This window comes from Labrus bergylta, chromosome 10 (genome assembly GCF_963930695.1).
Source record: "Labrus bergylta chromosome 10, fLabBer1.1, whole genome shotgun sequence".
Classification (NCBI taxonomy): Eukaryota; Metazoa; Chordata; class Actinopteri; order Labriformes; family Labridae; genus Labrus; species Labrus bergylta.
In genome coordinates, this window is record NC_089204.1 from 25,531,849 (window position 1) to 25,546,872 (window position 15,024).

The following is a 15,024-nucleotide window of genomic DNA, read 5'->3' on the forward strand; positions in this document are numbered from 1 at the left end:
TATCTCTCCCTGGTTTCCGACTCTATCCACTGTCCTATCTCGCCATTAAAAATAAAAATCTTTAAAAATTCTGACACAGTAATGTTTTAGAACACTAACATTTCAGAGGAGATACCTCCACACCAAATCCACTGGGCTAAACAGCCAGATCAAAGTCCACAAGCTGAGATAAAAATAGTCTCAGCCTGTGAACTTTTGGAGTGGAAATGGTGTGCGGGTTTCTCCTCTGCACTTTCTTCTGCATTATTTCTGATTCTGATTCTGATTCAGTTTTCTCCAGTACCAATGAGCCCAATTTTTACTTCTGAGATGCCCCGAGAAGGCGCAGTTTCACACCTCCTGATTTAAGAGAACACTGTAGCAAATTATTGTTGTCTCTTACTTATTAAATCCACTTTTCTCTCTTTGTTCAGGTATGACCAAAATGTCAAAGATGATCGAGGAGCGACAGCAGGAGCTTACGCACCAGGAGCACAGACAGATGCTGCTCAACTCCATGAACACCATCAAAGAGCTGCTGCCTGTTCTGATATCAGGTGTGTGTGTGTGTGTGTGTGTGTGTGTGTGTGTGTGTGTGTGTGTGTGTGTGTGTGACTCAGTGTGTGTGACTCTGTGTGTGTGTGACTCAGTGTGTGTGACTCTGTGTGTGTGTGTCTCTGTGGGAAAAACCTCTGTGCAGGTCACTGAGTGGATCCACCAATTCTGTTGTTATAGCAACACTCATAATTACAGTCATTAGTTGCTGGGGATGTCAGACTGACTACACACACACACACACACACACACACACACACACACACACACACACACACACACACACACACACACACACACACACACACACGTCGCCCACTACCTGCTCTCTCATACTGTACTGTGCTGTGCAGCAGCAAAGAAGAGAAACTCTCCCGCTGCTCTTGTGCGCTGTTCATTCACACACGTATGTTAAATTGGTTGTAACATTTGCACCAATAGTTTGAAAGGGAACGATCGTTTTCTATTTTATAAATATAGATGTTTCTTTGCTGATCCAAAAAAAATAAATAGTAAACCCCCATCATCCCTCAGCGCCCCTCTCTCGTCCTGCCTCCACACTCCCCCTGCCCCGCCCATCCTGTTTCACTAGTAGGGTTCTGTAAGGGACCGACAGCAGAGCTAATAAACATCTAGAAAACAATATTCTCAGCTCATTTTCAAGTAATGATATGCACATCACTGTTGATTTGGATGTTATATGTTTGGCTTTTTCGGCCATAGAAAGTCATGGAAGCGCCGCTCTGTACATGTGAACACAAAGCCAAGAACAACAAATCCAGAGGGAGTTTGACTTCACTCTCTTTTTAGGAAGTCATTCATCCACAATATTAAAATCAGGCATGGTTGTTTTTGTTTTTTGTTTAGATTTTTGGTGGGCTTTTTAAACCTTTATTAAAAAAATGAGACGTTGGAGAGAGTCAGAATTCAGAGAGAGAGAGGAGGGAGTGAAATGCAGCAAAGGAGCCACAGGTCGGATATAAACCCGCTTTGAGGACTTTAACCTCTCTACATGGGGCGCGCCATTTTTTTTGCCATACTAGTATGAAAAATGCCACATCAACTTTCATATTATGATTATTTATTCGACAATATGTTACATTAATTCTGCAAATCAACCAAAATAATTTCCAGAGGCTTTCTAGGGGGATAACATGTTTATTTATTTTTGCCCCCAAGTTGTCAAAAACAGCCAGTTAAAGCCAAAATTATTCTGATGTAAGGAGGGAAGAGGGGAGAGAGGGGGGGGGGCTAATGTAGTCAGTTTTCTAAAAATTTCTAAAATTCTTAATAATCTGTTTTCTGTCTTCAGCTATAAAGATTTTTGTCGCTACAAAGAGCAGTCGAGGTGCCGGCGTTGAGGAGGCGGAGAGGAACAGAAGGTTCACTTTTGAAAAGATGAGCGGAGAAATCACTGAAATCATCCGAGTGTTACAGCTCACCACGTGGGACGAAGACGCCTGGGCCAATAAGGTACGACCTGCTGCACATGTTTACTGTTTCTTCACTTGATACCCCAAAGCCCCCCCGCCCCCAAAAAAAACCCCCACCAAAACAATCCCCACATACTTCAATAACTTTTTGCTTTGTGCCTGTTCAAACACACATCCCACACAGACACACACTCTTTCCACACGTCGCTCTCTGAAATAAACTCACTCTTTACTTTCTGTTTCCACGTTTTCTTTTGGCTCACTAGTATAACTCTTGGTTTTTCTTTTTTCTTTCTTTACCTTTCTCCTCCATTCTTTTCCTCCCTGTAGAAGGTAAGCCTGTTTCTCTGCCCCTCTGCAGTTCCCAGCATGCACCTGTGTATGTGTGGTTGAAAACAGGAAGGAAATAATGTCCTTGTGTTTACACATGTTTCTGTCATGCTGGTTGCTAACAGCGTAAGTGTGTTGTGTGTTTTTTAAATCCACTGACTGTCAGTCGATGTGATGATGTTCAGTGCAGACACGTCATCGTTCAACTGTCTGATGTGCATCTGTTTGTTCTTAAATGTCCATTTGAGTCAAATGGCTTGAAACAGATGGAAGTCTGATGGAAGGGATGATCACTTTATCTTTTTTTTAAGTGGGATTGTATGAGGTATTTAACAACAGTGAGTGTACTACTTACAGGAGATGATGGTCATTTTAGCCACTCAAGAAATTCCCACCTGAAAAACATCAGTTCATTATAACAGTGAGCTACATTTTGGATGTTTCCCTGCTTCATGTCGCTGCCCTGTCCCGTGTCCTTTATTCAACCGCACAAGTTCTGGGTTCTTACGCATGCAGCGCGCTGGATCCAACTTGCTGTTTGAGTCAGACTGTGCTCTTTTAAAGCTACACTGAAGTCAAAATTCACTTTTCCTGAACGTGTCAAAGACGGAGCATGTATGCATCTTAACAAAAGCGTTACCCGGTCCCTGTTTTCACCATGTTCTGTTAAGTGATAATGGCCTCAGGCTGCTGGCACGTTCTGCACTGAAACATCAACACTAGTCGTGCATTGGTCACTTAACGAAAAATAGGAATGAAAAAACAATTTCTAAGACAGCTAGACTCTTGGCTATGAACACTAACCATCAGGAAAGCTAGCTAGCACTACACACAAAACATTCAAACAACCTTAAAAATAATTTCCCCATGTGTCTCCCTTAACCCATCTCATCTGTTAAAGTTCTTCCTCTGTGCTCCTACGGAGTATCCTCTTGTCTCTGCAGTGATGGTATGTCCTTGTGTCAATTCAAATTTTTATTTTCTTGTGTTTGTTGTCTCTCCGAGAAACCGATGCTGATAGTCCTAAGATAAAGCGTTGTCTCATGACATGGTAGAGGAACTAAGCAACAGATTACCATACCAGGCTGTAAAGAGAGTATTTGCCTGTACATGAATTTTACCTGAATTTCAACACAATGACAATATCAACAAAATAAAATGGAGAACATACTGTCAAGAAGAAAACATTACAGAGCAGTTTCATGACGAGCATAGGGGGAACGTAAACCCTCCAACTCGCTCGAAGGGAATTGTCCAGAATAATTTCTGCCTCGATCACACATCTGATCGACCCAACTAATGAGGAAAGTTTAGTAGAGGAGCTGTCAGGAATAACGTCTTAACTTACCTCACTAGTGTGGTCAATGGCAGCCTGTCTGGTCTAACATTAAGATAGCCTCATGTTTGTTTTCGTGATCATCAGAAAATGACCACATTATCACAAGATAATGAAATAAATTATTAGGCTTTAATACGGAAGACCAGCTTTGCTATCCTGAGATATGAGAAAGAAAAGACGAGATCTTGAAAAACAGCTGGAAATTACTTGTTACCAAAAAATGGGGAAAAATAAATGTATAGATGTATGTCACCTTAGGGCTTCTGTAGATAAAAATAACTTCAGGTTAAACTACAATTTGCTACAACCCTGTCCATAACCGTACTTAGCTTAGCTTTTGTGTCTGCACTTTTTCCACCTCTCCAGATAAGGGCTGTGTGGACGATTATCTACTGTAGATTATACACTATGTATTGATCAGCACCTCATACAACCCCACTCAAACAATAAGAAATATCCCTTAAAGCTGAAGCTGAATAATTATCTTTTTAAGTGAAGTTTTACAAATGTTAAATCCATCTTCAGTAGTGTTGCTTTTTCTTCCTTCTCGTGCTGCTAGCGCTCACTGTTTGATAGAGATGTCATTTGCACTATAAGATGCTGTTTTTAGGCAGAACTTTTACTTTGTCAGAATAAGTTTTTGGGCACATCACTTTATAAAATGTGCCATGAGATGTTTTCCTTGTGAAGATATCATCTGTTTCGCTCGTCTAACCTGTAAGCCTGCATGTTTCTCTGCAACACAGCTGCCTCACACAATGACCTGTCTGTGTGTGTTTGTGTGTTTGTGTGTGTTTGTGTGTGTGTGTGTGTGTGTGTGTGTGTGTGTGTGTGTGTGTGCTAGTGTGTGTGTTTGTTGTGGACATACTGCAAACCTTATGTGTGAGCTGTGATAAGCACTTACTGTCAGTGTGTGGGAGAAACGCTGGCACATGATGACTGTCCTCTGGGGTCATGAATTATAGAAATAAGCTGGTCGGTGTCCAGACACATCCATAATAGATGGTCTGTATTGAACTGTTTCACTTAGAGGCGCAGTCTCCAGTCGGCTGGAAAGAGTCACTTTTTTTCATTAAACCTGTTATAAAGCGGCGACGTCGGAGATTTAGATGTGAAATATAATCGGTGTATAAGGCTGCAGAGACTTTCTAAAAACTGTTCCCACTTTCCAGGTTAATAAGGCTTTTATTTTTTATAAATACAAAAATATTTCAGATTTAATGTATCAGTCTTCAGGGTATAAAATGTACAAATGAATGAATATTTGGCTGACTATTTCATTCAATTCCTGGATCTTTTATTCTCAAAAAAATGTGGTGACATTTGTTTTTCTTTGTCAACAAATTCCACTTAAAGATAGAAATGTAACAATTAAAACTTCTGTATTCAAAGCCTGATTGAACTAACGGTATACTAAATCTAAATGCAAGTGCTGTATTTATTTTAAATCTCTTTTGCTGCAATAATAAACACTAACTCATGGAGCAAATCTGTATTAATCCGCCTCTTAAAGTAGTCCCTGACAAAAGAACCATGTTTCTCTTTTGGGACCGTTTCTCAACATTACAGTGTCTACATGTTAAAGAAAATCTATTTCACAGAAAGTATCCCGTACAGATAGTGACTGTGTCATATTTTAAGACTTCCATCTTTAGAGGTAATGGATATGTAGACTTTAACAAGCAGAACAGGAGAGGGTGCAAAAGACTTAGGCATTTGGTATTTCTTTTTGTTTTGCTTCAGAAAAATGTCAAATGAAACCTCTTGATTTGTGTTATATTGGGTCACAACTGTGCACATTATTTTAGAGATGTGATATTTTAGTTACTAGAAACAAGAACCAGTACTGTAAAGCTGTGTTTCCTCTTTTCCTCAGGACATGGAGGCTTTGAAGAGATCTCTGGCTCTGATTGAGTCAAAGATGGGACTGGCTAAAAGCTGGCTCAAAGACCCTCACGGACAGCCAGGTAACTCCATGTCTTCTGCTGAAATGTTTCTAGATGTTGCTCCACAATCTCACGCTGTTGTGTGTCGTTGTCCTCAGGAGACCCCGGTGAGGTCGCCCTGCGTGTGATCCTGGATGAAGCTGGGAAGGTGGGAGAGCTGTGTGCTGGGAAGGAGAGGAAAGACATACTGGCAACCACTAAAGCTCTGGGACAGATGACGGACCAGGTGGCCGACCTCAGAATCAGGTAGTGTGTTTAAGTAACATGGACTTTGTAGAAGTGGATGCAGCCGCTGTGACATCAACCAGCGGTTTTTATATTCAACTTAAAACTTCAACTTCAAATTACTTTATTTAGCTTGTAAGCCATAACAAATAATGCATGACAGATGAGCAAAAGATAATGCTAAAAATGCTAATATGGGCTACAAATGAATATGGGCTAAAAAAAAGTTTTTTTAGGGCCTCAAGTTTGGCATGTTGCTCATCATCATATTTATTTATTTATTTATCTAGAACCAGAATTGACCATATTTATACACAAATGTGGGCAAACATTGCTACAACACATCATGCAGTATTTAAGAAAACGTTAAACTAGAGACTATTGAGACTGTAAACACAACAGTTAAAAGTGAACAGAGGTTATAAATCCAACAAGAATAAGTTGTGTTTCCCATAGTTTCATACGATTAAAAGTTAATTTAACGACCAGTGGAGTCTCCCCCTGCTGGCCAAAAGAGAGAAAGCAGCTTTAGGACACCGACATGTCGGAGGAAAGCTTCTTTTTTTTTGTTACTCCTCTGTGTTATTGTAATGTAATGTATTTTTTCAGCATGTGTCAGCTTTCTGTGTATTTGTCCTTCATGACAGAGGCCAGGGCCCGACCCCGGGGTGCGTGCAGCGTGCAGGCCAGTGCTCACAGGGCTTAGACTTGTTATTTGGCAAAGTGGACAGCGCTGCTCGCAGACTGGAGGCTTTAATCAATGCCAAGCAGGCAATAGCCAGGAGGCTGGATGCTGCACAGGTCAGATAAAGAAACAAGAACATAATAATCCATTTTACCCACGAGACCTTCTGTCTGCATTACATTTACCCTGTGTCAGTCTTTTTTCTATTATAGGCTTATGTTTGAACAAATGTTAGTATACTGTATACGTGTATTTATACTGAGATATTTAGACACAAAAAGTCACTTTTGCAGACTCGATATTTTATTAGGTACCACAGGTATCTTTGAGTGTCATTTTTTAGTATTTTTACCTTTTATAGTTTTTTGTGCCTAAATGTAATTGTCCTCATTTGTTCTGGTGTTTTTGCTGTGATGGTAGCTGCTGTAACAAAGTGATTTCCTTTAAATGATTGATAACCTAATCTATGTTTTTTTTACGACCAATAAAGCTGTTTAAATATCCTATAAATAATTTAAAGCTAATGTGGACGATAGCAGCAGCCAAATGCTTAGCATACAGAATTCTTAAAAATCTGTTCTAAGCATTTTTCCGGACTTTCTGTGCAGATTTTTTTTCCTGCTTGTGCATCATTTTAAAACTGAACTCTGATGTGCATGTTGTTAGGCCTGGCTGGCCGATCCTAACGGCGGTCCTGAGGGGGAGGAAAACATCAGAGCGCTGCTAGCAGAGGCCAAACGCATCGCCGATCTCTGTGAAGACCCCAAAGAGAGAGACGACATCCTGCGCTCCATCAGTGAGATCGCAGGCCTCACCGCCAGACTCATGGAGCTGCGCAGACTGTACGCTGTCCCTCCTCTGTTAAACACGCACTGCCAATGATGCTGTGTAATACTTTGTGTAATTCTTAGACCCTTCTTTTTTTAGGCGCAAAACGCAACCTCATGCAGCCAACAGGTGGCATATTTTACCTGCATGGAAAATATGTTGTTGCCTGTCTACCCTTGGAATCAGTCCTAAAATAAGGTTTCTAAATGTTTCATTGCGGTGTGATGGGTTTTTTGGTGAAAATGTACAGGGTCAGCAAGAGTTTGAGGATCACATCTTGGTGGAACTTAAAGGACAATACCACTCAATTCAAGAAACATGACACTGATTGCTGTCTTATGGTGTGTTTAGTGGGTTGAGAGCAGTCACTAAATTATACCGTTTAGTTTAGTTTAGTGAATCACAGGAAGATGAGTCATTGGTAGAGGTAAAAATGTCTCCTCTCCATTTCAACTGCAACGATAACCATAAATGGAAACCAAAGAGGTCACCAATGACCAGGTTGTTTTCCGAATCCAAACAAAAACATGACTGTTGACTTTAAAGGAGGAGAAAATGGGACTGCAATTTATCACAGGAAGATTTTTTACTTACTTACCGTCACAATTCATTATTGAGAGGCCGAGTAAAGGCTTGGTAATAATGATGAAACTGATCATTTTAACTTATGCCTTTAAATCTGAATTCTGATGTCCTAACTCTGGCTTTTTTTCTGGTCATACTAGAAAAAAATTATGTTGACAAAGATTATTTTTCAGTGGTATTTGCCTTTATGGTGGTATTTGGGTTCATTTAATCATATGGTTTTGGGTCTGTGTTTTACGGCTGTTCTCTGTTCCTCCTTGAAATGTTCTTTCTATTCTGTTTCTGTCTCAGGGGTAAAGGTGACACCCCTGAGGCCCGTGCGTTAGCGAAGCAGATTGGTGCAGCTCTGCTGAACCTGCAGTCCAAAACAAACCGGGCCGTTGCCAACATGAGACCGGCCAAACCCGCCGTCACCCTGGAGGGTAAGATGGAGCAGGCCCTGCGCTGGGTGAACAACCCCGGAGTGGACGACAGAGGAGTAGGTGAGAGGCGGAGGATGACGGGATGATGTAGTGGTTCGGTTCAAAAATAAACGCTGTGACCTTCCATGCCTTTAGTCAGACTTTGTATGATGGATGGAGAGAGAGTGAAAGTGGTTAAAGCAGCACCTGCAGGACTCTGTGATTAGCCAGTGCTTCTGAAGCGTTTGTAGTCCATGTGCATTTTTGATATTCAATAGACATCTTCAACATGTCTGATGGTGCACGCCCCCTTCAGGAGGCCAGTTTGAATAAACGCCCATCTGCTCTGCCTCTCTAGTAGCTTGTGGGCAGAGCCAGAGTCGACAAGGTCAGTCGCTCTCTGCAACAATTTCCGAACAATTTCATTCAAGAGCTTAAGATGCAAAATCAGAAACGATGCAAATTCAAAAACAAATGCAAAAGTCGAATGCTGATGCAACGACTAAAATCCCCTGCAAATAAATGCTTGTGCTGCAAAAAGACAAAACTAATGCATTAAAAGAAAAAGTGCTGAACTCCAGAATCCAATAATGCATGTCCATAGGATCCTGTTTGTGCGTGTGTGTATATTTCAGCCTACGTGTGTGTTCATGACTAACAGAGTGTAAAAACTGAAATTTCAATAAGAGTAAATCTTAATCTTATGTTTCTGAATTTGCAGCCTGTTTCTTCTAATGAAAAATGTTTGGGTTGTTGCAGAGTGATTGCCCTTGTGAGCCAATGAAGTATTGTTTTTTAATGAAGATTTAATAATACAGTTACTGTTACTGTAGATCAGTGATTATGAAATATACTAAGGAGGAAAGGAGATGCGTTTAAATGCAGCTTCTGCTTTGAAGTCAACCGCTATCAAAGCCAGACATCCAGGATGTTTGAGGTTTAAAAAAATTCAATGAAACGTCTCTGATACCGTACATATCACTAAGCCATACACATTTTAAAGCTGAATGATCAAATACTGTAACACTATCGTATCATTAGTCTTGCTCTTGTAATTCCTGGTAGCACTCACAGCTGAAAGGCACTCACTTTCTAGCCTGATCTGATGATAACTTTCCATAAAACACTCTCCCTTATTGCACTGCCAGCTTTATCTGCGGCGCTGTAGCCCAACATGCTTTGTGCAGCAAATCAGCCGTCTGACAAAGACAGTAAATGAGTGTTCATTTTCTCACCGTCAAGTTTGCATGCAGTGGGACTTCACTGTGAATTTGGTTCAGAAGTGACTTCACTGGTGACTGATGCTTTTTCCTTAAATCCCCACAGGAAGGTATCTCATGCATGAATCACAGAGTGACTAACTTGTTTGACTAAATCATTTATTGTATTGTTTTTACTGCTTTGTTTGATGTCTGTTGCTCTGTTCCGGTCATGTCTTTTGATTGTTTCCTGTTTTCTTGCATGCTTCCTTATGGGAGCAGAGTGTGAGATACTGCAGTGGAACGAAGGTACCTGCCTATTATAAGATATAACATTAGAGACTTTATATAAAACCCATAAATATTTTTTTTTTATCTCAGCATGTTCCACTAAATGCATTATCTTCTTCTCTAATTTAGTGGACTACAAGTATGCACCGCGGTTGTCCCTTTTATCCCTGTTTATCAGAGCATGTTATCGACAAATACAAAAAGACTGTCTTGCCTGTTAAAGTGTTTTCATGTCTTAATAAGGACTTCTAATTGTTGCACATGAGACTTGTTGTGATGAGAGTTGTGATTAAGGAATGACTTCCTCCCTGCGTCTCCTCCCAGGCCAGGCAGCAATCAGAGGGATGGTTGGAGAAGGGAGGCGGCTGGCAGGAGGCCTGTTGGGTCCGTACAGACAGGATATGATTGGACGCTGCGACAGAACAGAGGGTCTAATGAACTCTTTGGCAGACATGGCCGGCAGAGGCGAGGCCGAGGCTCCTCATGCACGAGCAACAGCAGCTCAACTGCAGGAAAGCCTTAAGGTAGCTCAACAGACTGACATTTATCATCCAACATTCAACATGAACATTTATCACTGAATGATGTTTAAAATGCACTGGAATTACAAACCTACAGCATACTGGATTCTGCAGCCAAACAATGTTCAAACCCACAGAGACTTCTCTCAACTAAAGTGAAAATTGTAAAGCTTATGAACACACCAAAAACATCCAACTAAATGAGAGTGATGTTGAAGAAATGATGCACATGTAATTAAGATATTAAGTCTTGGATTAGTAAATTGCATACAGAATAATAATAGAAATATTGGTGCAGAGCTCCCTCTAGTGGACGGATTAAAACGCTCTCTGCTTCAAACAGGACCTGAGGAAGCACATGCAGGAGGTGATGACCCAGGAAGTATCTGACGTTTTCAGTGACACCACCACCCCTGTCAAACTGCTGGCTGTGGCTGCGACTGCTCCACCCGATGCCCCCAACAGAGCGGAGGTCAGTGACACACAAATCTGTGCTGGCTACAAGAAAAGCACCCGATGCTCTGCAACATCCAGAAGTTGTCTGTACTCTTAGGATTGTTAATGTTTGATGCAGGTTTTTGAAGAGCGCGCGGGAAACTTCGAGGCCCATGCAGGTCGACTCGGGGCGACAGCAGAAAAAGCTGCAGCCGTGGGAACAGCCAATAAGAGCACAGTAGAGGGCATACATGCTGCTGTGAAACATGCCAGGGAGCTCACACCACAGGTGATACTATTCGCTTCGCTCCATGATTTGCATGATTGCATAGATATAGATAAAACATGCAGCTGTCACAACCATTTCATACTCAGTCTGATTGTGACTGCTTTTAAATGTCCAGGTGACTTCTGCTGCTCGGATCCTGTTGAAGAATCCAGGAAACAAAGCGGCGTACGAGCACTTTGACACCATGAAGAACCAGTGGATTGACAATGTGGAAAAACTTACTGGTGAGGATTTTTGCCAAGATTTTGTCTGCAACTTAAATCTTTTACGATTTAACATTTTGCAACAAAGAGATATCCCAACAATTCTTAAAGTACTGCAAAAACATAAGTAATCAAAGATGTATGTGTGTGTGTGTGTGTTGCCTCAGGTCTGGTGGATGAGGCCATCGACACCAAATCTCTGCTTGATGCATCTGAGGAGGCGATAAAGAAAGACATCGACAAGTGCCGAGTTGCCATGGCGAATGTTCAGCCCCAAATGCTTGTTGCCGGGGCAACAAGCATAGCAAGACGAGCTAACCGAGTCCTGTTGGTGGCTAAGAGGGAGGTGGAGAACTCTGAAGATCCTCGGTTCAGAGACACAGTGAAACATGCGTCAGACATCCTATCACACACCATCTCGCCCATGGTGATGGATGCTAAGGCTGTGGCCGGAAACATACAAGATAAAGGTGCCTAAAGACACGATGCAAACACATTTTAAGAGATACATTAAAACACAGACTGACACGGTGTATTCTCTTTTTATCTCTCTTTCTGCTCTGCAGCTCTGCAAAAGGCTTACTTAGACTCGTGTCTGAGGATTTTGGCTGCAGTGGGAAAAGTTAGAGAAGCCTTCCAGCCTCAGGAACCTGACTTCCCTCCTCCACCACCAGACCTGGACCAGCTCCATGTATGTTCATTCAAACACACACACTTCCGATTATCCACAACAAACCATTGAATAAACCTCCACTTTCCCACCTAAGAATATTAAAATGACAGCAGTAACACAAGCTTTGGCAGTTAAAAAATACATTTAAGTTGGAGTGCCTGGAGTATTGTGCTCTCTAATAAAGTCCCCCCCTTTTCCTTAAATATATATATATATACACACACACACACACACACACACACACACACACACACACACACACACACACACACACACACACACACACACACACACACACACACACACACACACACACACACACACACAGTATATAGGTAACATAAAGCATGTGTCTGTGTTTGGGTATTTTCCAGGTTAGCGATGAGCAAGCTCCACCCAAGCCCCCCCTGCCTGAGGGTGAGGTTCCCCCACCTCGGCCTCCTCCTCCAGAGGAGAAGGATGAGGAGTTCCCGGAGCAGAAGGCTGGAGAGGTGCTGAGTGAGCCCATGATGGTGGCCGCCAGGCAGCTGCACGATGAGGCACGCAAATGGTCCAGCAAGGTCGGTCAACACAAACACTCTAAAGAAATCAAATGTCCATATTCACCCCATCAAATATGTGATATGTACAATCAGCTGCATTCGGGCAGCTCGTTCAGTCATGTGTTGATTGGGACACAGAGTCTCCAAATAGGGAGGACATGGAAACGTCATGGAGGCTATTAAGAAGAATTTATAACTCAGAATAAATCAAGGGCACTCTACACAGACAGCAAGCTGAGCTAACAATGTAATGCCACATTAGACATTTTAAATGAGCCAAGAAAATATGGAAATGTATAAAACAAATTGACTCTCAAGCCAATATTTTCTATAGTATGTCATGTTTCAGGAAGATATTGGCAGCTTGGCAAGTCAAATACCAACATTTTCCTCTGGAAAACTGGACAAAAAACTGACAAACTTTCCAGTGGGATACAAATTTTTCCAAACATTCTGACACCATGTGAATGCAGCATAAGCACTGTCTTGTATGCTGTGAATATTCTGAAATCATATTGGTTCTGAAAGTGGCTTGATTCCACTTTCCCAAGGGAAACATGAAAAGGTTTGAGGTGTCAGTATGTAAGATTTATTATAACTCAAACATGGACACTTGCATGCATACAATAAACTGTATTTACAAAGTTGACAAAAAAGAGCTGTCTGTGGAGAGACTTTGACTTCAAAACAAATAGTTGCAGTCTTCTTTTTGGTTATTATCACTGTTGGTGTTTCTGTTTTGTGTTGTTTTCTCTGTGTACATGTTTTATCGTGCAGGGGAACTGGTATAGGAACCACTTATTTGTACATTTAATGGATAACAATCTAGCTTCAGTGCACTGTTTCTATCTTCGTAAAGCTCATAACCATTTCCTCTCTATAGCTTCACTGCTCTTCTCGTTATGATCGATTTATCAAACAAGTCTTTGCAAACCAGGAAAAGGTATCTCTTTAAAAGGCCGCACATGGGTCTCACTAAGTTTCCGAGCACACTCCTACATTTTCTGCAGGATGCAATCCACTGGTTTTGGTTACAGTTAGACCTTGTTTGACTGCACAAAAGCTTTTCAGACTTTCAACTCAGCTACTGCCTCAGTGCAATGCACATCATCCACCTGCTTCCAGCCCCAAACAGCTCCCCTATCCCTTCCCTTTGTTTCCATTTTTGCTTGTGCAGGCAGTTTCACCCTCTCCCTTCTTCTGCTAAGTGCTTGCGCCTCCTGCTCCCCGTAAATCTCCTGTCTTTTGTTCTTCCATACTGTACTAAATGCCTCCTTTTCCCATGCTTCCCTGGCTTTCTTCTTCTCCATATTTCTCCTTTTTTTCCTCCTCCTCCTCCTCCCAACCCCTTTGCCTCCCTCCCTTCCCATCCCAAAATGCTCCCACTCCTCCAACTTCCATCGCCAATCCCCGCCTCCCCTCGCTCAAACCAGCCTGAGGATGAGGAGGCAGTAGAGGAGAGGGAGGTAGATGATGAAGATGAATTTACTGATGGTGAGGATGACTATGAGCCAGAACTGCTGATGATGCCGTCCAACCAGCCTGTCAATCAACCCATTCTGGCAGCTGCCCAGTCTCTCCACCAGGAGGCGCGCAAGTGGTCCAGCAAGGTCTGCGCACGCACATGTACATGAGTGCACACACAAGCTGACAGGGGTCAGAAAGTATTTCTTACATACTCAAAAATCTTCACAGAAAAAAAATAACGCATAGGCCTCACACAAAAACAGCCCAACAGGACAGCGCACAATTCTCTGCGTCTGCGACTACAATGGAAACTTCCACCCAGCTGTGGCTGCATTTCACTCAGACATGTTCACAGTTATATTCTTGAGTCATTCAGAGTATTTGCATGGAGGTTATTTTTCCTTGATGTCACAGTCAATTTGTGAAGCTCAAAAGTTTTTATGCAAAAGATGTCGTATTGCTTTGTTCAAGGTTGCAAATTGTATAAATGTAGGGAATCTGATAAATTGCTTTTTGTGAGCCACGTTCTCGCTAAAGACAAAAGTTTAACATGATTAAATAAAACAATAGGTACGTTTCTCGCTGAAGAGAATTTAAAGTCTTTATATGTGATTTTTCACACTTTTCTATACACTTATAGAAATCAAGTATATCCTCTGAAAATAACTCTGTGAGTCATGACTGTCTACAATGGGTGTAACACCCGAGTCCCACTGTCTGTGATGCTTTCAGAGTTTTCAGAGTCCTATCTTCACTTTGTTTACATCGCCCGGACGGCTGGCTGACTCCTCCCCTCACGTATAAAAGTAGTTGAGGGACCAGAGAAAAGAAGAATAACATACTGTACTCACTGCTTAACTGTGTTTCTAGCTCACGCTCATTACGGGTAAATTTACATGCAGTGTGAAGATACGAGCATAATAAAGATCGCTAGCATTAGCATGCTAACACAACAATGCAGCGCAAGTTGTTTTGGTTTCATGCTGGTGCTCAAGAGTGACATCTACTGGATCAGTAGATATATAAAGCCTTTAAGCAAACTAATGGTTATGTTGTGTTGATGCAAGCTACTAGCTTAAGTTTACCTGCTAACTTGGC

General features: G+C 41.8%; 1 protein-coding gene across 4 annotated transcripts in view; it reads left to right on the forward strand.

The window, feature by feature from the left end:
- Nucleotides 1–15,024, forward strand: part of LOC110002537 (vinculin-like) — a 32,970-nt gene that overhangs the window by 13,242 nt on the left and 4,704 nt on the right. The window contains exons 5-20 of one of the 4 annotated variants that reach the window (XM_065959362.1): nt 414–536; nt 1,847–2,007; nt 5,513–5,603; nt 5,681–5,828; nt 6,455–6,608; nt 7,159–7,334; nt 8,197–8,387; nt 9,788–9,814; nt 10,121–10,320; nt 10,661–10,789; nt 10,892–11,041; nt 11,157–11,265; nt 11,412–11,714; nt 11,811–11,935; nt 12,292–12,477; nt 13,893–14,069. In XM_065959362.1, the coding sequence (XP_065815434.1) occupies nt 414–536; nt 1,847–2,007; nt 5,513–5,603; nt 5,681–5,828; nt 6,455–6,608; nt 7,159–7,334; nt 8,197–8,387; nt 9,788–9,814; nt 10,121–10,320; nt 10,661–10,789; nt 10,892–11,041; nt 11,157–11,265; nt 11,412–11,714; nt 11,811–11,935; nt 12,292–12,477; nt 13,893–14,069 (2,450 nt within the window). The remainder of the gene's footprint in view (nt 1–413; nt 537–1,846; nt 2,008–5,512; nt 5,604–5,680; nt 5,829–6,454; nt 6,609–7,158; nt 7,335–8,196; nt 8,388–9,787; nt 9,815–10,120; nt 10,321–10,660; nt 10,790–10,891; nt 11,042–11,156; nt 11,266–11,411; nt 11,715–11,810; nt 11,936–12,291; nt 12,478–13,892; nt 14,070–15,024) is intronic. The other 3 variants (XM_065959364.1, XM_065959363.1, XM_065959365.1) reach the window with 3 other exon arrangements.